The sequence below is a fragment of the Oculina patagonica genome, chromosome 13, assembly GCF_052425735.1.
Source record: "Oculina patagonica isolate OP01 chromosome 13, crgOcupat, whole genome shotgun sequence".
NCBI lineage: Eukaryota > Metazoa > Cnidaria > Anthozoa > Scleractinia > Oculinidae > Oculina > Oculina patagonica.
In genome coordinates this window covers 23286578-23309084 of record NC_135770.1, presented here as the reverse complement: position 1 = coordinate 23309084, position 22507 = coordinate 23286578, and the positions used below count along the sequence as shown (strand labels likewise).

Here is a 22507-nt window from a genome sequence, read left to right as displayed (position 1 = left end):
AGATGTACGACAACAACAAAAACAACAACAACAAAAAACAGAATGCAGCAACAACAACATCAACAACTAAAAAAAAAAACAGTGGAATAGAGGCGAGTTCGTTTTAGTGGAATTCAAAGCCATTCGCAACATAATGATCAGAGTACTAGTCTTCTATAATTTCACATATCAGATCGCGCTTATAAAATAGGCATATTCTAAACTCTGATGAGAAAAAGCTTTTTCAAAAGCTAAGACGAAAAAATTAGCTATGTTATAATATCGAATAATGCTAGCATATAACTTATTTTCTGAACTGCCCTTAAACAACTGATCATTAGCGTCGAATAATGTCAATTTGAGTTATTTCATTTTAATTGGTTATTCTCTAAAGAGAAAAAAAATGTTGCGACACGCCGTTTTCCCCCACATATTTATCGTTGTAAATGGTACGCACCTTTCTTGCCAACGACTCCTTTCTTCCCCCCTTTTTGTTTTCACCAAGACTCACGCCCCTTCCCCCATATGAGTATAGAAGCAACCATCTGAAATGATATTGAACGGGTAGGGGCCTGGAAATGACGAAATTTGAATAATTTTAGTTGTGAGTTTTAAGAGATTGCGCTAAAGTCGCGTTTGTCTAAGCTAGTTTTGTCCACGTTGAAAGCATGAAAAAATAATAATAAAATAAGTGTTTACGTTACCGCTAACACACTATACGGTGCGTAAAATCACTTCATACTAAACCACTTGAAATTATAAAGCAGTGGTCGCACTACACTATCTCGACCGTTTAGCAACAACAGAACATGTTTCGTCTTTGCCAGGACTCCTCAGCACCGATCTTATACTGCTGTTAACTGTAAAAGCAGAACCGAAAGTTACTTCCAGCCCTGTTGCAAAGCATTATAGTTAGTAACTGTGCTCGCACGTACAATTTATTGGCCTAACTGGTGAGATGTGCAGCGAGACTATTGCTTCAAACGGTTATTTTCATAGACCGAAGTTTTACTGGACAAAAATGTACCCCATTGAAGCTACGTTTACGTCTCCATTATCTGATGACCATTGAGCCGCGTTTCCACACGAGTTGGAGTCATCAGGAGACCCTCCTGTACCAAACCCGATCCTGGAATTACAGCTACTGCAGTCATTTTCGTTGTTCGCAATCAAACCGATTCTTGCTCTAGCACCGCCACTTGAAATTCTAGCATTGAAACCTTCCTTGTTACAGTTGCGCTGCATGGAGGCCTGAGAACCAATCAGCGTCTTCCACGTGTCACGACCCAGTGAGGTGGCGCGGTATTGACCGTCAGCAATCAGTGAGTACAGAGAGTTAGCCTGCTTGTCGATGACAATGAAGTCGGTCTGATCATCAAGGCTGATCTTCATACCAAGACAAATCTTGGAGAAGGATGTGTTCCAGTAGGTTGGTAACTTGGTCTCTTGAAAGTCAAACCCAGTCTCCCCTCCAGCGACATTGAACGTTTCCTTGTTGCTCCAAAGGTTTGAACCATAGTGAAAGTTTTGCTGAATGAGAAATGCATTTTATGTCAGCGATAAAAATGGGAATTAGATTAGTTATTTCATGGTATAATGACATCTTAGAGTTATGTTTTCCTGAGCTAAGCCAAAATGTTAAATGGCGAAAGCCATTTAACTCGGTGTAGAGCTGAGAAAATTATTTTTCGAGACCGGGCCCCGTTTTCTCCATGAGCCTGTATGTTCGGGGCCCCTACTTACCTAAAGGTCTAAATCCGCCAATGAAACTAAGCAAGCATAACTTTGTATTGATTACCTGTTTACCGTTCATCTTCATGACCAGCGTCCATCCACCACCTCCGCATGCACCAAGGTCAGCAGTCATGTGACAGTAGACCGGAATCGTATCAGACCCTAGGGTCAGTAGGTAGGCCTTGTTACCATTATCCCTTGAAAAAAAAAATGCAGAAGCTTAGAGTACGAAAGTTATCTGAAACCTCATCTAACGCAGCGTAAAAATTATGTTATGTTGTCTGTCAGTTTATCACCGAGTGTCACTCACAAAAGACAGTTTTCCTCGTGGTATCATTTTACATAATTCTTGAAGCCTTTCTTTCTCTTTGGTTTTTGTTCCTCTTTTTATAGAAAAAAATAAAATGGATAACATTTAAATGAATATGATCATTATTGTGATAGTAAAAAAACCTGACTATTTTGAAACTTGTTTCCATCTTCTCACGGATGTTTTTTTTTTTTTTTTTTTTTTTTTTTTTTTTTTTGTTTGCTTTTATAGAGTCTGTGCGCAGCGGCCATGTTAGAGGAGTAAACAATATAAAAACAAATGCATGTAAATGAAACCTTTTCCCAAAGGAAAATCGTTTTATTACTTTACTCCTCCAACATGACTGCCGCGCACGTACTTTTTTGCCGTGTTACATGTCGTTTTATGGAAAGCGCTGCTGCTTTGTGGTGGAAAACAAACGACTGCAGTTATCACATTTACAGTTAAAACATGCAGTTTTTGCTCATGTTTTTCTGCTCAGCTCGGACCCTATTTATCTTATTTTTGATACTCAATCACATTGTAAAATAACTTAGGCACGTGTCGCCACTTACAAATTCTTGTCGTAAAGTTCCTTGCAAGGCGAAGCTGAATCATAAAAGAGAAATCAAAAAAGAAAAATCAGCTTTGTTACAACGTCTTACATTGGAACCAACGTGCGCACACTTTCGAGCTGTGCAAAAGTCTTACTTCCGGTCGGTTTTTCCTTTTTAAAAGCTTACTTTAGTACCTGAAAAAATGTATTCTTTTGAAGATATAGAATAACTTACATTTACAAAACAGCCCGTCACCAAAGTATCCAGAAATACAACTGCATACGTATGATCCGATGGAGTTGTTGCATACAGCATTAGCACTACAGTCGTGTGTTCCCAGGGCACACTCGTCAATATCTGAATAAAAAAATGTTATCGGGAATCATTGCAATTCACCGCTTAATTATATATAAACGAAGAACCAAACGAGTGCATAAGTACCTGTTGTATTTATTACTCGTGTTAAACCATTGGAAGTGCAATACGATAATCGTTAGCGCACTGGACACCAGATCGATCGTAATTTGTAGAATGGTGTTAACAGGAGCTAACGCAATAGAAGTTGGCGTTGAGGTAAATAAACAACAAAACACATCTCCACGGTGTGGCCACAACCTGTACGCATGCGCACAGCCTATTACCCGTAGAAAGGGGTAGGGAAGGGAGGAGGCAATAAGCGTGACCTTAGAGTACATTTACCTTCGCATTGCCTTCCGTCTCCAGAGAACCCAGGTGTACACATGCAGCTGTAAGATCCTTTGGTGTTGTTGCACACAGCATTAGCACTGCAGTCATGGGTCGACATTGTACACTCGTCAGCATCTGTAAAGAAGACAATTGAAGATTATGAAAATGCAAAACCAGCTTCAATAATGCAAATGTAAGTTTTGCAGACGGTATTTTACTTCCCATTAATCAACCTCGTTCCCAGGGCGTTTCCGTTGCCTGGGAAAGGCCCTGGGAAGGAGGTTGGCCATTAATTTTAACAATGGGAGGCGTGGTGGCCTAATGGTTAGTGCGCCAGGCTCCGAATCGAGCAGTCCGAGTTCAAGCCCTGGCCGGGTTCACTGTGTTGTGTTCTTAGGCAAGACACTTTACTCTCATAGTGCCTCTCTCCACCCAGGGGTATAAATGGGTACCGGCGACATAATGCTTGGGCGGGGGGGGGGGGGGGGGTTAACCTGCGATGGACTAGCATCCAATTCAGGGGGGAGTAGAAATATTCCTAGCCGTTTAATGCAACCGAAACCGGAATAAACTCCGGCAGTATGGACCGCATGGCAAGAGGCTTCCCCTTTTTTTGAATCAAATATTGTCTTATTCGAACAAATCTCGCCCAGAACTTTTTTGCTTTTTGCTTTTTTTTTTTTCCATTTTCAGTGAATCGGCTTGGAGGATGATGATTTTTTTGAAAATAAATAAATAAACGGGTGATAGGTTCAGAGGCGCCCCTGTCGCTTTAAGGGGGTCTAGCGGTCATTGCATAACAATCCCCTATGCTTTGTCCTGTATCACAATTATTACATACCATTTTGCACAAGAGTGCAGTTTTTGCAATAAAAATAAACAACAACAACAACAACAAACAAACAAACAAACAAACAAAGCGGCCCGCCCACCTGTAGCTGAAAATTTTGGTCTCACCATTTTGACATTCGTGACCGTGGAATCCAGCTGTACACAAACAGCGATATCCTTTGTCTGTAAAACCGGTTTGACAGGTTGAGTTGTTCTCGCAAGGGTTACTAACACAAGTGCTCTAAAAGAAGAGAGAAAAAAAAAAACAGAATACAAGACACGGTTTGAGTGTATGAAAATTAAAATTTATAATTTACTTTTCTGTGCAGAATTACTTTAAATATTTAAAACGAAAAAACTTTTTGTCTTAACAAATATTTATCTTTCTTGAAATTTTCGCCATAACCTCATCTGGTAAAAAATGTCTTCGTCGACATTCCCACATTCCCATGCCTATAATAGTCTAAGATAATATACCAAATAGGTAGCTTACCACGCATACGTTCTTTTGGCTTGAGATTTCTCAAGCAGCATCCGAAGGAAGAAAATGTTATCCACACCCACTCCTAAAGCCCCCTTATTTTCACGGAGCTCTTTCTTTTTACCTTCATGCATTCTGTCCTATATGATCTGCCAAATTTCTTACCAGAAACATTCAAAATGGAAACACCACGGTGATTTTTGCATATATGAACCGGTCGCCTTTCAGAAATAATGGAAACCAAAACTCTTAGTCAAGTACTCTGGAACACCCTTCGCTTTTAAAGATCCAAAGTAACAGTTGATACAAAATTGATTTAATCTACATGCTTAAGCCAGTTCTATCATTTCCGATAGGATACCGTTTATCTCAGGGACTTTATTATTCTTAAGCTCTGAAATGCTTTCTCCCTTTTCTTCTGAGGAGTTCTCTAATAGGAGCGATTCTATGTAGCTTTCTCTGTTTTGAAGACGGCTCAGTCGTTCTCTGAAATAGCCGGCTTATGCTGACTGTACCATTCACTCTTTCATCTGCTTTCTCCGTGTTGAGAACAATATGATATCCATTCATTCCTGTTTTTATTCCATTACCCTGTCTTTCAACTGCCTATATTATGTGCAGTATCCCTCAGGTCAGCTATTAATAGCTTCCAAATTGGTATCCGGTTACTTTGCCATTTATTCTGCCATGCACTAAGCAAGAGTATCCTTTGCATCACACGCCATCTTATCACGCCTCTTGGCACCTGGATATCATAAGACTGGATCCTCGGCTCAGTTTTAGTCAAAGCCCAACTGCAGCAAGTTCCTGATCACGAATAGGGACTGTGCAATAACTATTGGGTGTGTGTGTGTGGGGAGGAAGGGGGAGGAGGTTAAGACGAGAAGGGGGCAGAGTGTAAAGTAATGCACCGGAAAAGGGAGGGATGGAAATTTTCTAAATTATTCAATGGAAAGAAGTGGGGTGATATTTAATTTTCAACGACTCGAAATCACCGTTAATTCTTCATTTTTGTGTAAAATGAAAGGAAAATGAAACAGAGGGCATTGCAGGTGATTATGTCTTGTTTTAAATTATTTCAACTTTAATCAGTCCTGTCCATTTTCTACCTTCTTGTCAAGCTGGTTGGTATAGAATCTCCTGAACCGCTATCTCAAATTCTCATGGAAGCAACGGTATTCATTTTCAGCAAATGTGCCACAGTGTAAAATCAGTTAATTTGGACGCCTTACAGAAAGTTTCTTTCTTTCAAAAATAAGCCTTATGTATTAGAAATGAAATTGTGAATTTTATTCGTTTTTACCTTAGTTCCACGGTAAACAAAACTTGGGTCCTCCTCAAGGTCGTTTTCGTGTGCTTCATGTGTAGAATTATTTAATTCGCATTTGTGTCCCTCGGCTTCACTTCTCCTCATCAAATTATAGCTGGCGCAGTTATGTTCCATGTAACACAACGCACCACAGAAGTCCGCCATCATGACGTCATGAGTCCGTATCACGTGGTTTATGAGACGCTTTCCCTCAAATGCTTGTTCGGCTCTAAACGCCAAGTGACGACATTGGTCTAAAAAAAAAAATGTCATCGATAACGTATTATTTATGACCTTTAATGGGTTGAATCAGACACATCTAAAAGATTCCCGAGAGCGTGATAGAGTTTATGAATTATTTTTTTACACATACTATCGGCGCAAAATAATTTTGCAAAACACTATTTGTGCGGAACCCGCTATTTCAGACATTCGTGGGAAACAACAATCGAGGTTTCTTAACAAAATGATGTTGACGTTTTTTAAACAAAGCTACCCCGTAGCCATTGACAGTAACCTTATTAGACTGCTTTACAATATGCCGCAATTTATTTTGATTCCCTTTCAGGGGCGAAATGGGCTACAATGTGAATAATAAGAGGTTGCCTATTTACCGAGTTAGGATTTTGAGTTGGATTTCGAGTTAGGATTTCGAGTTAGGATTTTTGAGTCAGGATGAAACAAAATCACCGAAAAAAGCAAAACGTCAAGATTTCCGCCACTTACCGTACTAAACACTCCGGTTAGCCTACTATGCACTTTGGTTAGCCTTCTATGTACTTCGGTTAGCCTGTTTACGGTAATGGGATTTGCTTCGCCAAAAAAGTCCTGACTCGAACATCCTAACTTGACAATCCAACTCGAGTCCTAGCTAACTTTAAAATCCAACTCGAAATCTTAACTGGAAAATCCAACTCGAAAATCCAGCTTGAAATCCTAACTTGAAACCAACTCGAAATCCTAACTCGGGAGTTAGATTGTCTCGAATAATAATACTGCATGTCATGCAGCTCTGTACACAGCAGCCAGTAGTAACAATCCAAGCAATGATTAACGCAGTCTCCGCTGGAGTTCAAAATTCGTGAAATGATTTATCAATACGTTTGGACTCGTACAACAAAGAATGTCACCGTCACATCTTGACTGCATTATCAGATGTATATTAATATTTTGGTTTAGGTTTCACCTACTTTACAGATTGGCCACAATAATCATAAAATTTGCCATTGCCAAAATCACGAACGGCGTGGATGGCAGCAGGTAGACTCTTCCAAAGGAAACAAACACGCTTACTCAGATTACAAAACACCTGTTTTTAAAAACTCTCATACTTCCAACTTTTAGCATTCCGGCAAAAACACGATGTGAATTTGAACAAACTTCAAGTAATGCAAGTCAAGCCCAATCATTTGTTGAAAATAATTTTACCCCATTCCGATCGGATAAAACGGTTAAAATTAAAGCGTCTGAATGCTTAGCTATCACTATAAATTATTCAACTTCGTTGAACTTCGTTTCAGATCTGAAATCCGATATACGTACAGGAATAATAACAGTTAAAAAAACGAATTCATAGTGTCATAAGACCTATCTAAAATGAAGAGTTTATTGCTGTTATCTGGCGTTATTCGTCTACTTATCGATTTGAATGATAAGCTTCGAGATCAAAACACCCCCGTTATGGATAATTAAGGCCTAAGATGCTAATGCCGTTCTTTATAGTTAAGTTAGGAAGCATTTTAAAAGAAGAGTAATCAGACGAGGCACTAACCTCCAGAACAGTTGACATCGGGTACCAGGAAAAACAGGGAGAAAAAAATACCACTTATGAAAGAAGAAATCATCTTCTTCGATACACAAATCACATCGCCACTGTTTAACAAATTGATTGCTGGAAATTTCTTCAGCACGTATAAATAAAACTAACTTATTTTTTTTAGCGCCAGTTCTAACCAATAAGCGTTCGTCTGGCGCAGCTCAACACTCACTCATATTGTTTCATGTTGTTTGATAACAGTTTCATCGCTATTCCTTTGAACAGAAAAATATATCGGGTTATTGTCAATGTGATTTTTATGTTAATATGTTATTTCAGTTTGATCAAACAAACCTTCACACCCACAATCAAGGAACGCTTAATAAATGCAGTGAGTATGAATACATTATGCGTGTAAAGGCACTCGTTAAATATATCCTGTCGTTTCTTAGTTTTCAGTGGATTCAGTAAGTTTGTGGCGTCCCACAACCACGTCACAATCTCCCCCACAACGAGGCACGCAATTCAAGTTTATGCGAGGGTTCTTTCAACTAAGTTTATACGATTCTAAAGACATACAAGGTATCATCCTTTTAATGAAGTTACTTCCAAATAAAATTGCAAGAAAATCTCCATCCGTGCGAAACTCTTTGTTTGACAGATCATTCAAACATTTTTATTCCTTGCTTGTACAATTGATGTATTGTTTCTACTTAGTATTTATACTTTTTATCAACTTTCATTTAATAATGCTTAACGTCACAACGTTGTCGTTTTTTTAACTAAGTTTTTCTCAATATATTTTAAAGAAGCATTTTACCGCAGCTTTTTATTGTCAATTTAAAACAAAATTGCTTCTCGTTTAATAAGAAAAAAACAAGGAAATGATAGCTTAAAGTTTTTCAATCGATGGCGCGAAAAATCGGTTGACGCGTACAACTAACGTCATTTCTATTCTTTATGTATCAAATCGAGGCCAGATAAAATAAAAGAGGTAAACCAGATGTCGCAAGCAATAAATATCAGGGATGTTTTTATTCTTTCGTCGTCTTTTTTCACTATGACACTTTTTCACTTCCATTCAAACAAATAAGGCCCGGCTCGGGCCAAACGTCGAACTTCACATTAATGCAAATGACCTAAACAATAGGATTTGCTCATTGGCAAGGCAAGGTTCGACTCATGTGAAGTTCGACATTTGGCCCGGGCCTAAAACATTTCTGACGAAGAATATCGCATAAAATATTATTTATACAGCAGAATTAATAGGCTGAGTCATTTCAGCGAAATTCAGCAAATCTCTAGCATATGTGCTGACGTAACGGGACGCAACTCAGTGACTTGACTTACAGCTGTGACTGAAAAAAAAAACGACGAATTCAGCTTAAGGAGGCTTACATCGGTTTCCAGTACTTTCCAGCCCTTATACTTTGATGTCTTTTCTTTAAGTGGATTTAAGGTTTAAAATTAAAGGTGGCTCAAAAAACGCTCGGGAGAAATTTTTTACTTCCCTCCTACCTTTGTACGTCCGTCATTTTCAGAAGCTTAATATAAAGAAAGAGAGATCCACTCGCACACAAGGCAGTTCAGCGTTCGACAACAGTGCCGTCATGTCTATCGACTGCGCATAAAGAAACACAACACAGAAAAAAAGAAAGGAAACATGTGACTAATCTTTTATTAATTTATTCAATCCCTTAACTATCGTGTTCTCCCTGTGTTCCTAGTGAAGGAAACTTAACATGTTATAAAGATACTCAAAATGGAATTGCATAAAATTAAATACTTAAAAATTTACCTTAAATATATATAGAAGGTTATCATATACAGTTTGGAGATGTTTTCTTAATAAAAAGCAACAATAAAGAGCAGCTCTTTGTGCAATTTCAAGCAACTTTTTTTGGAAAATTTTAGCAAGTTTGAGACAGCTTAAGAGGAAATCCGCCAGGACTTCGAGTAGTTATTGGACAAAATTATGTACCAAAACTATTTACACCTGATTGCAAGCTTTTGTGTTACTGCTTCAAATATCTTATCGAAAGAAATCTTTTCTAACAACACCAAACATCGAATACTAATTTCGAAGTATCACTGAATTCCCATGAATCGCTTAATGGCCATAGTCCATAGCTTTTGAACTTTGAATATCATTTTCTCAGACTCTAAAAATAAATTGTTGTACCAGAATTATTTTGACCTTATTGCAAACTTTTTTGTTACTGCTTCAAATATCTTAACAAAAGAAATCTTTTCTAACAACACCAAACATTGAAAACAAATTTCGAAGTTCCGCTGAATTCCACTGAATCGCTTATTTATAAGACGAATTTCCAAAATGGCTACACGTGAAATTTTGCCTATACCTTGTGAACTTTGAAATTCATTTTCTCAGACTCTGATAAGAAATTGTTGTTGGTGTCATCACGGATAACTACTTACATCTTAACCTTTTATTAAGGGTAGGAAATAACGCAATAGGATTTAAATTATTCTGGTACTTGATTTTTGTCCAACTTTAATAAATATTACTCGACGTCCTAGTGGATTCCGTCTTAAACTAAGATTTGCTTAATTTAAAGACTAGCTAACTAGAAACGTTAGCAGTAATGTGACTATTAGTGATAATAAAACTTTTACTGAAATACTGGCGTTAACGGATGATTTATTTAAGGACGCAGCGCGGCCTTGCAATTCGGGGTCCCTACGTTCAAATCCCCCTCCCTGTCACTAGTTGAATTTGCCTTCGGTGGTCCCGAATTTAATTCTCTGTGCTTTGTAAATAGGAAACTGGCCTGCTCCCTGCCAAATGGGTTTTTTAACAAGTTGCTGTTTTATTTACTATATTGTTTTGTTTGTTAATAGTGTCCCCAAGTAGCACAGCAGTGCTAAAGACATCAGAACTTATTTATTATATTTATTTTAAAATGTCAGGGCATTTTTTTGGCTAACACATGCAGATACGTGAAATGCTTTACTGACAATTGAATTGGAGTTTATGTCAACCTCCGCCACTGTTTACCGTGAAATACTTTACTTCAAAAATGACTTGGAGAAATTCTAACTTCAAGCTTGTATTTTACGGCATTCGGATTGTTTTCACTTTTGAATCACCTACGCTTCTTAGATGTTGTTATTTATCTTTTTCGCTTATTCATATTTTAGCACGAAAGAACTCTTGGTACCAATATATATAAAAAAAATTACATTGTGGTGGATGCCCCCCCCCCCCCCCCCCCCCATAAGTTTTTTTTCGAAATTGCCCAAGGAAGGTTTACTCTACTTTACTCTAATGAACAATACCATGGCAACGTCATAACTACAAGCATGTCTGGCCAAAAATCGTTAATTTTAACAATTTTCTTTATTTTTTCAATTTTTTTAAAAATAATTGTACGATTTGTTTATTTTTATGTTCCATTGGCTTTCTGGCATGATTTTGTACCAATTTTTGTTAGTTTTTGACTTTCCAAGAAAATGGTGACATTCGAGAGACTGCGCTTTAGTCGCGTTTGTCTAAACTATTAATGTCAACGTTTAAAGCGTGCAAAAAACTAATAATAATAAAAAAAATATTTACGTTACGGCTATTACGCTATTAAGCAGTGGGCGCACTATATGTCTTTGCCGTTTAACAAGAACATGTGCCAGGACTTCTCAGCATTATAAAAGAAAGCAGAAAAGGTCTCATTAAACAATCACCCATTTCATGCTGTTGTTTACTTTAAAAGCAAACCCGAAAGTTACTTCCAGCTCGATTGCAAAGCATTATGGTAAGTAACTGTGCTCATAAGTGCAATTTCTGGCCTGACCAGTAAGTTGTGCAGTAAGACAATTGCTTTTAAACGGTTTTCTATACCATAGTACGAAGTCTTATTATACAAAAATGCACCCCATTGCAGCTAAGTTTAGGTCTCCATTATCTGGTGACCATGCTACCTCGTTTTCACACGTGTTATAATTATCAGGAGACTCTCCTGTACCAAACCCGATCCTGGAATTGCAGCTGCTGCAGTCCTTTTCGTTTTTCGCATTCAAACCGATTCTTGCTTCAGCACCGCTAAACAATTGGTTAAGTGACGTTATTTTATTTTCAAAGTTCATTTCAGACCAGACATTGACAGTTTCTGGCAAAAGGGGTCTGATATCTGTAATATCTGAAAGTCCCTTTTCTTCAAGTTGGAATTGAAACCAGAGCAGAGATGAAGTTCTGGTTAAACACATTACTGGACAAAAATATAGCCCATTGCCTCGATGTGTGTGTCTCCATTATCTGGTTCGTGTCTAGCCACGTTTCCACAGGTAATGTCGTCATTAGGATACCCTTCAGTACCAAACCCAATTCTGGAATCACAGTTGCCGCAGTTGTTTTCGTTGTTACCAATGAAACCAATTCTTGCTTTGGAATAAGAACTGCCAGTACACACAGCATTGAAGCCTTCCTTGTTACAGTTGGTCTGTAAGGAGGCCTGTGAACCAATCAGCGTCTTCCATGTGTTACGACCCAGTGAGGTGGCGCGGTATTGCTCGTCAGCGATCAGTGAGTACAGAGAGTTGGCCTGCTTGTTGATGACAACGAAGTTCATCTGATGGCCGATCTTCATTCCAAGACAAATCTTGGAGAAGGGTGTGCTCCAGTAGCTCGGTAACTTGGTCTCTTGCAAGTCCAACCCAGTCTCCCCTCCAGCGACATAAAATGTTTCCTTGTTCCTCCAAAGGTTTGAGTCATAGCGAAAGTTTTGCTGAAGGGAGTATTGATGGAAATAAGGTTATTTATTTTATTTTCTTGTGTGTGACAAATTAAACGTATGTCTTTCCCGAGCTACGCGATAATAGTAAAAGACGAAGTCAATTAATTAGGCCTATAGTTCCCCTCTTGTTCCCTTAATACAAAGGGACACAGGAGCACGCCTTGCCAGTGCTCTTAAGCGAGTACGTGACGAAATTCCTGACCAATAAACTCAGTGAAGGATCCAGGGAAGGGGCCCGGGGGGCTGGGAGCCCACCTTATTGTCAGGTCAAACCAAAGCCCTGTAGAGCTGAGAAAAATTATTTTCGAGGCCGAGACCCCCTTTTTTCTTTAAGTCTGGATGATCGGGCCTTCAACTTACCTGAAGGTCTCGATCCACCACTGAAACTGAGAAAGCATAATTTTGTATTGATTACCTGTTTACCGCTCATCTTCATGACCAGTGTCCATCCACCACCTCCGCAAGCTCCAAGGTCATTAGTCATGTGACAGTAGACCGGAAGTGTAACTGACCCTAGCGTCAGTTGGTAGGCCTTGTTACCATTAGCCCTAAAAAATAAATTCGACAGCTTGGAATATAAAAATTCTCTGAAACCTCATCTAACGCAGCGTGAAAATAATTGAAGCTATGTGGTCTGTAAGTTAACCGCCAAGTGACACTCGCAATAGACAGTTTTACAAAACTATACACTGCTTAGTAATAAAAAAAATAATTAAAAAGGCGATATAGGAGGAAAAAAGGACGAATTGTATATGGTGGTAGAAAAAATACAATCTGCTGGTGACATTTCCAAGGCAAGTGCGGCTAGAAAATGGAATGTCAGGAGATACCAGGAATATTTTATTCCAGAGGGGAAGGGGGTCCGAACTTGGATTCAGAAAGCATTGATGATGTTTTGTAGCCCCATTCTGCAGCCCAGAAATTGTTCGATGCAATGTACCTCTTTTAGCATAACAAATGAGAATTGTTTTCTTTGTAACCGATTAAACAACCCCTCTACGTTTCATATTATCCATGAGTCCCCTGACAGTTAAAGTGGCTATTGCTAAAGCCATTGGGTTTTAAAATATTCTCACATGCCTTTGGTGTCATTTCCTGGGTCACGCAAGTTCTGCCTGTTTTATGGTTATTATAACTAACAATAGACAGTTTTTCTTATGCTTTCATTTCTCCTCAATTCTTGAAGTCTTTTTTTATCTTTGGTTTTTGTGCCTCTTTTATAGGAAAATAAAATGAATAACATTTAAATGAATATCGTCGTTATTATGGTAGTAAAAAAAACTCGACTATTTTGAAATTTTTTGTAATCGTCTTACGGTTTTATTTGTTGTTTGCGTTTTGTTGCGAGTCTTTCTCAGCGGCCATTTTGGGGGAGTAAACAACAGAAAACTAAAACAAAATGCATTAAAATAACAGCTTTTCCCAAAGGAAAATCGTTTTATTGTTTTATTCCACAAACATGGCTGATGCGCACGTACTCTATTGCCTTGTTATATGTCGTTTTATTGAAAGCGCTGTTTTTGGTCTAATGGACAGCAACTGCAATTACCAGAATTTAAATTTAAATTTAAATCATGCAGTTTGTGCTCATCTCTTTCTGCTCAGCTCGGACCCTAGTATATCTTAGTTTTGAGTGTAAAATAACTTACGCAAGAAGAAGATATATTTATCGCCACTTACAAATTCTTGTCGAAAAGTTCCTTGCAAGGCGAAGCTGAAACATAAAAGAGAAATAAAAAATAAGTTTGAATTGTTACCCAAAATACATTAGGCTCAAACGATTTAATAAGCAAAACAATGCTTAATTTTAATCCGTCGTGTTTCAGTAACAAAAGGCTGTAGAAGGAAATCTCAATTTATTTCTAACTTTTACCTACCTACCTACCTATCTACCAACCTACCTACCTACCTACCTACCTACCTACCTACCTACCTACCTACCTACCTACCTACCTACCTACCTACCTACCTACCTACCTACCTACCTACCCCTACCAACCTATCTACGTACCTGCCTACCCAAACCCACCTACCTACCTACCTACCTACCTACCTACCTAATTACTTATGAGCTTTATTAAAACGTCTTACACTGGACCCATCGCGACCAACCTTTCGAGATGTGCAAAAGTCTTACATTCTGGTCGGTTTTTCCTTTTTTAAAGAGGTTACTTTGGTACCTGAAAAAATGTATTCTTTAAGATATATACAGAATAACTTACATTTACAAAACATCTCGTCACTAAAGTATCCTGGTATACAAGTGCATACATATGATCCAATGGCATTGTTGCAGACAGCATTAGCACTACAGTCGTGTGTTCCCAGGGCACACTCATCAATATCTGAATAACAAAAAAATATCTTATCGGTAATCAGTCCACTTTAGAGCCAAGTTATCTATAAACGAAGGGCCAAACGAGTCAAAAAATACCTGTTGTATTTATTACTTGTTTTATACCACTGGATGTGTTGTACGACACCGGATCGATCGTAATTTGTAAAATTGTGTTAACAGGAGCTAACGTTATAAAAGATGGCCATTAGTTAAACCATCTGAGTGCAAATGATCGCATTACGCATCTCCACGATTTTGCCAGAACCTGTAAGAGCTTATTTAAATGCAAACGCACAGCCTATTGCCCATGGAGTGGGGTGGGGAGAGATACAGGGGCGTTAAACGTGACCTTACCTTCGCATTCCCTTCCATCTCCAGAGAACCCAGGTTTACACATGCAGCCATATGATCCTTTGGTGTTGTTGCACTCAGCATTGGCATTGCAGTCATGGGCTGGCGTTGAACACTCGTCAATATCTTGAAAGGAAAGAAGAATTAAGCTTTAAGAAAAAGGGGATTAGCTTCGATATTGCCAAGATAAATTTTGCAGACTAAAGTTAGTTATGGAATTAAGATGTCACTGCTTGTTGGACATGGACGATGGCCTCATTCATACAGTCGAATAAATAACGACTAAATGATATCACATTGCCTATCTTTAGTTCCTTCATTTGTCGTAAAAAATATTCAGCGATGATTTCCTTCTCCTTGTATAAACGTTTTAAACGTTACGGGTTGGGGACCTCTGAGCCACTACCACTAACGCAACCCCTCCCCCACCCCATCCACTCTTGAACTCTCCCCCCACCCGCAGACCATAAAATGTATGAAAACCCCCGGTATGAACATGATTGAGCCTATATAATGAAAGTGTTACCTTCGCATAGTCGGCCATCTCCAAAATATCCAGGTTGACAAGTGCAGATGTATGATCCCTCGGTATTGGTACACACAGCATCACCACTGCAGCCGTGCGTTCCAGAAGCACACTCGTTAATATCTGAGAAACAAGTTTATTATAATTTTACACGTTCTGTTAGATACCTGCTGTCTATCTGCTGAGTGCTCTCGGATAATGTTTCATCTTTTCTGCAGTTTTATGCGCTTTCTGCAAACTGAACACTCTTTAAGACACCATGAAACTCTTTTTAACATACCATTTTCAGCAAAATAAAGCACATATTATTCACGATATTGACGCTTTTTGTAACACACCGTTATGAGAGTATAAAAAACTGCTTTGTCTTCAAGCAATCTGAAATTGATTCACCTTCGCATTGTCGTCCACCTCCAGAAAATCCAAGTTTGCAAGAGCAGCTGTATGATCCCTTAGTATTATTACATTCAGCATTAGCACTGCACTCGTGTGCTCCTGAAGCACATTCATCAACATCTGAAAGCACAACGTTTAAATAGCTTACACATGTAGACCAAGGTACAGTTGACGCTTTCTTTAAAAACAGTAATCCAGTGATTGCCTTCAATGCGGATAAGCTTAAATTTGTTGGGTAAAAGTCGAAATCATATCAGGATCTTCCTCGGAAAAAACCTGTGTATTATACCAACAGTCTTTATTTGGAATCTTCAGGAAACCGATATAGTTGTATTTATATAGAATTATTATCTATTTTGAATCGACTGGCAGGATGATGAATCGAGTGTGAGGTCTTAAACCTTAAAAAGAGAATTTAGTAAAAGGGGAAGACGCGTCCTTGTCGCTATTTTTCCAGTCGTTGCAAAACTATCTTATATTCTGCATCCTGAATCACAACTTATACATACCAGACATACCATTTTGCCCCGCAGTGCAATTTCTGCACGTAAAGGGAAACGAACAGACAAGTAAACAAAACATCGTAGCCGAAAAATGCGATCTTACCATTTTGACATTCATGACCTTGGAATCCAAGAGTACACAAACAGCGATATCCTTTGTCTGTAAAACCAGTTTGACAGGTTGAGTTGTTCTCGCAAGGGTTAATAACACAAGCGCTCTAAAAAGAAGATAAAATAATAAAAAGAGTCAAGTAAAATACAATAAAAGAGAAGACACGATCTGAGTGTATGATCATGAATGAATTGTACTATTTCATATTCTCTGAAAAATTACTGTAAATCGCTAAAACGACAAAATTGCCTTTTTGAATTTTTGCACCAGAACCATACTGTTTAAAGAATTTCTTCGTCGAATTGACTGATTCTATTACATAACGCTTTACGAAAAGCTCACTCAATGCTTCATCATCATCATCATCATCATCATCATCATCATCATCATCATCATCATCATCATCATCATCACTGTCGTCATCGTCATCATCAACACCACTACCACTACCATTACCGCCACCATTACCACTACCACATCTGCTAAAACATGGTGATAGGACACCAACAGTACGAACACGTCCGGCCAATACACCGTGCCTACTGCAATGTTCTTCAGTTCGCGTTAAACTGTAGTGTCCAGTATACCTTATGTCAGCTTTCGCTGGCAAATCGGTCTCCGGTTACTTTGAGTTTCGTTCTTTTACATATCCAGGTTTCATGTCTCCACCTTTTTAGACTAACATTATCTTTTCCCAACCATTCCTCTTATCACGCCTCTAGTGTCATGGATGCCATAAGACTGGCTCCTCGACTCCGTTTGAGTCTAAGCTTAGCTACAACAAGCTCATGATCACTACTATCAGGGGGGGGGGGGAAGTCGGCACTTTTCTTTGGAGACAGCAGTCCCTGGAAAAGGTGCGAGTCTATATTAATAAAGCCGTTGCTAAGAAAGACGTCACCCAAAGTTTTGTTTTCTCAGAAAGATTTCAATATCAATAACTGCATGCGTGTGAAATGCGAATAGTTGCGGTGTTTGCGTTTGATGTTTCACGCCACTGATTTCTCACCTGATGTTTCACGTCACTGGCGGCGTGGAATACCAAGCGAAAAATTGGTCACGGTTGGCATTTAACAACGAAAAAAATGGTAAATCATTTGAGAATCATTAGAGTTATTTTTAATTATTATAATTCGCAAGCCCTACTTTTGCCAGACTGGACACCGTTATCGCCGTTTGTTGTTGTGATGTCCGGCAAACTTCAAAAGAACAAAGTAAATGCAAAAAGCTATTGTGTTTTGTGCACGGTCAAGACCAAGACATGCAAAATAGACAATGACTTTGACAAACTATTCACTGTGCCCTTAGCAACCATTCGATAGCTACTGCGCACATTCGGTTGCCCGTCACCGCTATGACCCCTTTTACAGTCGTGTAACAAAGGGAGTCCCCCCCCCCCTGACTACTATGGTCTACTCCTCGATGAGTGCCACACCTGAATCCAACATGGATCTCCCTCACCATTCATTGATTTGCACGTTTAATTGAGCCACCATTGCTGATCCAACTGTTCTTGTGAATCAGGTTGTGTGGGAACATATATTGCTGGAAGCACACGAGCCATATTCTTTGAAACCTATTTAACATGTGTCCCCTTTTGTTGGCTGGCTATTTATCAGATTAACGGAATTGTTTTTCGAAACTGCGTAGGTGTCTAAAACGATACGGTATTCATGCTCAGCAATTTTTAAAGTAAAATCAGACAGTTTGGAAGCCTTACAGAAAGTTCCTTTTTTTTTAAAAAAATAAGCCTTTTGTATCAGAATTAAAATTGTGAAATTTATTCGTTCTTACCTTAGTTCCACGGTATACATAATTTGGGTCCTCCTCAAGGTCGTTTTCATGTGCTTCATGTGTAGAATTATTTAATTCGCATTTGTGACCTTCAGCTTCACTTCTTCTCATCAAATTATAACTGGCGCAGTTATGCTCCATGTAACACAACGCATCACAGAAGTCCGCCATCATGATGTCATGAATCCGTATCACGTGATTTATAAGACGTTTTCCCTCAAGTGCTTGATCGGCTCCAAACACTAAGTGACGACATTGGTCTGAAAATATATATATATAATTACCATCGATAACGTTTTATTTACAGTATGTTCTTAAATAGGCGGGTCGAATAAGACACAATTGAAAGATTCCTGAAGTGCGTGATAGAGTTTGTGGATATTATCTTTTATACATACTATTAGTGCAAAATAACTGTCGGGAAACGTATTTGTTCGGAATAACGCTATTTCAAACATTCGAGGGAACAACAAATCGAGGTTTCTTAACAAAATGGTGTTGCCGTTATTTAAACAAAGCTACCCCGTAGCCATTTGCCAGTAATTTGTCTTTTTTAATTTATTAGACTGCTTTTACAATATGCCGCAATTTATTTTCCCTCTCATGGGCGAAATCGGCTACAATGTAAATGATACTACTGCCTGTCTTGCAGCTATGTATGCCTAAATCATTATAATCAATTCAAACAATGGTTCAAGCAGTCTCCGCTGGAGTTCAAACTTTGTGAAAAATTTTTCAAGACGTTTGGAATCGTACAACAAACGATGTCACCGTCATATTTTGACCGTATCGTCAGTTGTATATTCGAATATTTTGGGTTAGGTTTAACTTACTTTACAAAGTGGCCACAATGAGCATAAAACTTGCCATTTTCATAAAAGAAGGCGCCAACATCACGAACGGCGCGGGTGCCAGCTGGTGAACTCTTCCAAACGAAACAAACATGCTTACTCAGATTACAAAACACCTGTTTCCAAAAACTCTCATACTTCCATTTTATTTTGCGGGCTTTATTTTGCTTATACAGGCTAAAATATCTTTTCCGTTTGTTTCAAAGGCAATATATCAAGAACGGAGATGGCTTGGATATTTTCTTAAGGAAACAATCGATTTTGCTGGAATAACCCTTAGCTTTGCAGCTAAAACATCAATGCAAATTTGAACAGAATTCAGGTAATGCAAATCAAGCTCAATCATTTTTTGAATGTAAATTCAACCCATTCCGATCGGATTTAAAACGTTTAATATGGAAGCATCTGAATGATTCGCTAGCACTTAGTCCAACTTCGTTGAACTTCATTTAAGATCTGAAATCCAATATATGTACAGGATTTATAGTAGGACTTTAAAAAACTCATTTCCAGTGTCATTTGGACTTTACTAAAATTGAGAGTTAAATGCTGTTATTTGGCGTTATTCATCTTCTTATATTTGAATGATAAGCTTCAAAATAAAAACACCCCTTGCGGACAAAAAACGTCCTAAGATGCTAATGCTGTTCTTTATAGATAAGTTAGAAAACAAGTAACTTAAAAAAAAAAAATAAGTAAACATAGAGAAACTGACCTCCAGAGCAGCTGACATCGGGTATCAAGAAAGACAGGGAGAAAATAACACAGCTTATGAAAGAAGAATACATCTTTTCCGCCGGGATACATAATCACATCGCAACTGCTGGACAAAACCATTGCACGTATAACAAATTAATCTAACACAATGTTTTTATTTTTAGCGTCAGTTCTAACCAATGAGAGCTCGTCTGGTTTAGCTAATTTAAATCACTCACTTCTTAGAACTTTGTTTGATGTTTGATAACAGTTTTGTCGCTATTGTTTTGAACAGAAAAATATATATTGGGCTATTGCCAATGTAACTTTTACGATAATATGCCATTTCAGTTTGGTCAAACAAACCCTCATGCCCACAATTGAAAAAAATAATAATAATTAATGCGGTGAGTATGAACACATTATGCGTGTAAAAGCACGCGCTAACTTGTAAAAAATATCTGCCGTCGTTTATTAATTTTCAATGGAATTAGTAACGTAACAAAATTAGATGTTTTGTTGGTCAAAAATAACCCGTAGTCATTGACAATAATTTCCACTGTTAAGACTGCTTTTTGTAATTAGCCGTAATTAAAATATTTTCCCTTTCAGCGGCAAAACAACAATACTAATACTGTCTGCCTTATGTAGCTCAGTATTACATGTATTGGAGCTTAAAAATTGAAATAATTTTTAAGAAGTTTGGATTGATACAACAGACTTAAGAATGTCACCACATAACATGTCGCATTTTGGCTGTATTGTAAAAAAAAAAAAAAAAAAACAATTGTTAATGCGAACTTATTTTAAGCTTTCGTGTGCTATGATCAGAAGCAGGGGGGATGACAGCTGATAGAAACTTCCAGTGGAAACAAACACGCTAATTTAGATTGCAAAACAACTATTTCTTTTTGTTTTTTTTGAAAAAAAAAAAAACCTTATGTTCTCGGCTCTACGAAAGAAAACAAAAATTTTGCTATAGTAGCTTTAAGCTAGAACGCCGTTGCCAATTTCAGCTGAATTCAAGTAATTTGAATTAGGCCATACCGCAACCCGGTTAAAACGGTGAATATGGAAGAATATGGGACAAAGAAAAATTCTGAGTCCCCGACGGGAATTGAACCCATGGCCTCCCAGATACCGGTTGGGCGCTCTAACCAACTTAGCTACGAGAGACTCGTTGTGAGCTGGGCTATTTTATTTTGTCCCATGCTCGTGTCATGTAGAACAAACCAGACTTTACTAAGTTCTACGCCTTTAACCATGTTCTAATCATCGGAAAATATCACATCTTTCAAGCTTGGTTGGATAATAGCCCCCCAAGCTTTAAAATTTTTTATCTCGTTCTCAAAGACAAAATCCTTTGTGAAAGCAGAATCGCTTTTAAAAACAACACCTTGTCGAAATTTAGATCCAAATGGGCAACATTAAGCGCTCTTCCGCCTCAAAATCTCAGAAGAACCTAAAAACTTATCTTTTTAAAGAAGCTTATGACATTTAATTTTTATTTCTTATACACGTTTACTTTAAGTCCAGTTAAATAATCATGATATTTTTAGTTTTTAAATTTTTAACTTTTAAAACTTCACTCTCTGCATGTATAGATATTTTAGCTCAATAGATTAATTTAGTTAGGTATTTTTATATTTTATTTTTATATTTTAGTATAGTGATTGTAAAGCGCTATGAAAGACTAGCTAAATAGCGCTATAGAAATGATTATTATTATTATTATTATAATTATTATTATTATTATTATTATTATTATTATTATTATTATTATTATTATTATTATTATTATTATTAAAATATTTCCACTTAGAATGTGCCACCCGCCTTTTTTTTTTTCCTACTTTCTTCCTTTTTTCCCCTTGTTTCAACTAAAAATTGTATTTAGAACATTATGTTGTAAACCAACTTTGTACTTGTACTTATATGTAGTGAAATTGTGTAAATTTTTCTTTGTATTATCAATATTGTATTTTTTTTTCTTTTCGTCTCAAAAAAAAAGTGATGAAGAAAAAAAGGAAAAGAAAGAAAAAAAGAAAAAAAAAATGTAGAACATCTTATCTTTATTATTTATTACCGAGCTTAAAAGTTACCATCTTTACTGTTTACTACAAAACTTGATGAACTCGACATTGCTGATCCTAGCAGTATGCAGTACGCGTGTCACATAATTTATCAACCTAGTAAAATGGCCCAGCTCACAACGAGTCTCTCGTAGCTCAGTTGGTTAGAGCGCCCAACCGGTATCTGGGAGGCCATGGGTTCGATTCCCGTCGGGGACTCAGAATTTTTCTTTGTCCCATGCTCGTGTCATGTAGAACATCTTATCTTTATTGTTTGCTATTGTTTTGAATAGGCAAAGAAACGTGATTTTTGTATGAGCCAATATGCCATTTGGAACTATTTTTAACATGTTTAATGGCAAATTCACATGCCCACATTTCAACAAAGCCGGAAAAATGTGCTGTGTATGCATGACACAAGACATTAAAAATCAGCCATTAACTCCCGTTTCACAGTTCTCGATGAATGCAGTCAGTTCGCGACGTCCCCCCCCCCC

At 37.8% G+C, this 22507-nt stretch overlaps 2 protein-coding genes across 2 annotated transcripts; both read right to left on the bottom strand.

The window, feature by feature from the left end:
• Positions 1-509: 509 nt before the first annotated feature.
• On the bottom strand, positions 510-7763 carry LOC144636340 (uncharacterized). Its single transcript, XM_078495528.1, has 8 exons — positions 7639-7763; positions 5862-6121; positions 4204-4318; positions 3259-3381; positions 2794-2916; positions 2578-2611; positions 1778-1910; positions 510-1509 (listed from the first exon to the last, which is right to left on the bottom strand). The coding sequence occupies exons 1-8, from the start codon at positions 7709-7711 to the stop codon at positions 988-990; spliced, it is 1383 nt and encodes a 460-aa protein (XP_078351654.1). The 5' UTR covers positions 7712-7763; the 3' UTR covers positions 510-987.
• Positions 7764-10862: 3099 nt separating this feature from the next.
• Positions 10863-20047, bottom strand: LOC144636308 (uncharacterized). The gene is made up of 10 exons (XM_078495485.1): positions 19958-20047; positions 18392-18651; positions 16589-16703; positions 15980-16102; positions 15587-15709; positions 15064-15186; positions 14594-14716; positions 14052-14085; positions 12787-12919; positions 10863-12362 (listed from the first exon to the last, which is right to left on the bottom strand). Exons 1-10 carry the CDS (start codon positions 20028-20030, stop codon positions 11844-11846), a joined length of 1626 nt encoding a protein of 541 aa, XP_078351611.1. The 5' UTR covers positions 20031-20047; the 3' UTR covers positions 10863-11843.
• Positions 20048-22507: the final 2460 nt, after the last annotated feature.

Bases quoted from the DNA above. Each gene is read 5' to 3' on its own strand.
- LOC144636308 (XM_078495485.1), bottom strand. From the start codon at position 20,030: ATGTATTCTTCTTTCATAAGCTGTGTTATTTTCTCCCTGTCTTTCTTG. The intron at 16,704-18,391 runs GTAAGAACGAAT...TCTTCTTTTTAG, and splicing joins ATGTATACCGTGGAACTAAG to AGCGCTTGTGTTATTAACCC. The intron at 12,920-14,051 runs GTAAGTGGCGAT...TTTATTTTTTAG, and splicing joins GAACTTTTCGACAAGAATTT to GGCTAATGGTAACAAGGCCT.
- LOC144636340 (XM_078495528.1), bottom strand. From the start codon at position 7,711: ATGATTTCTTCTTTCATAAGTGGTATTTTTTTCTCCCTGTTTTTCCTG. The intron at 6,122-7,638 runs GTTAGTGCCTCG...TTTTTTTTTTAG, and splicing joins CGATGTCAACTGTTCTGGAG to ACCAATGTCGTCACTTGGCG. The intron at 1,510-1,777 runs GTAATCAATACA...TTTCTCATTCAG, and splicing joins TGAAGATGAACGGTAAACAG to CAAAACTTTCACTATGGTTC.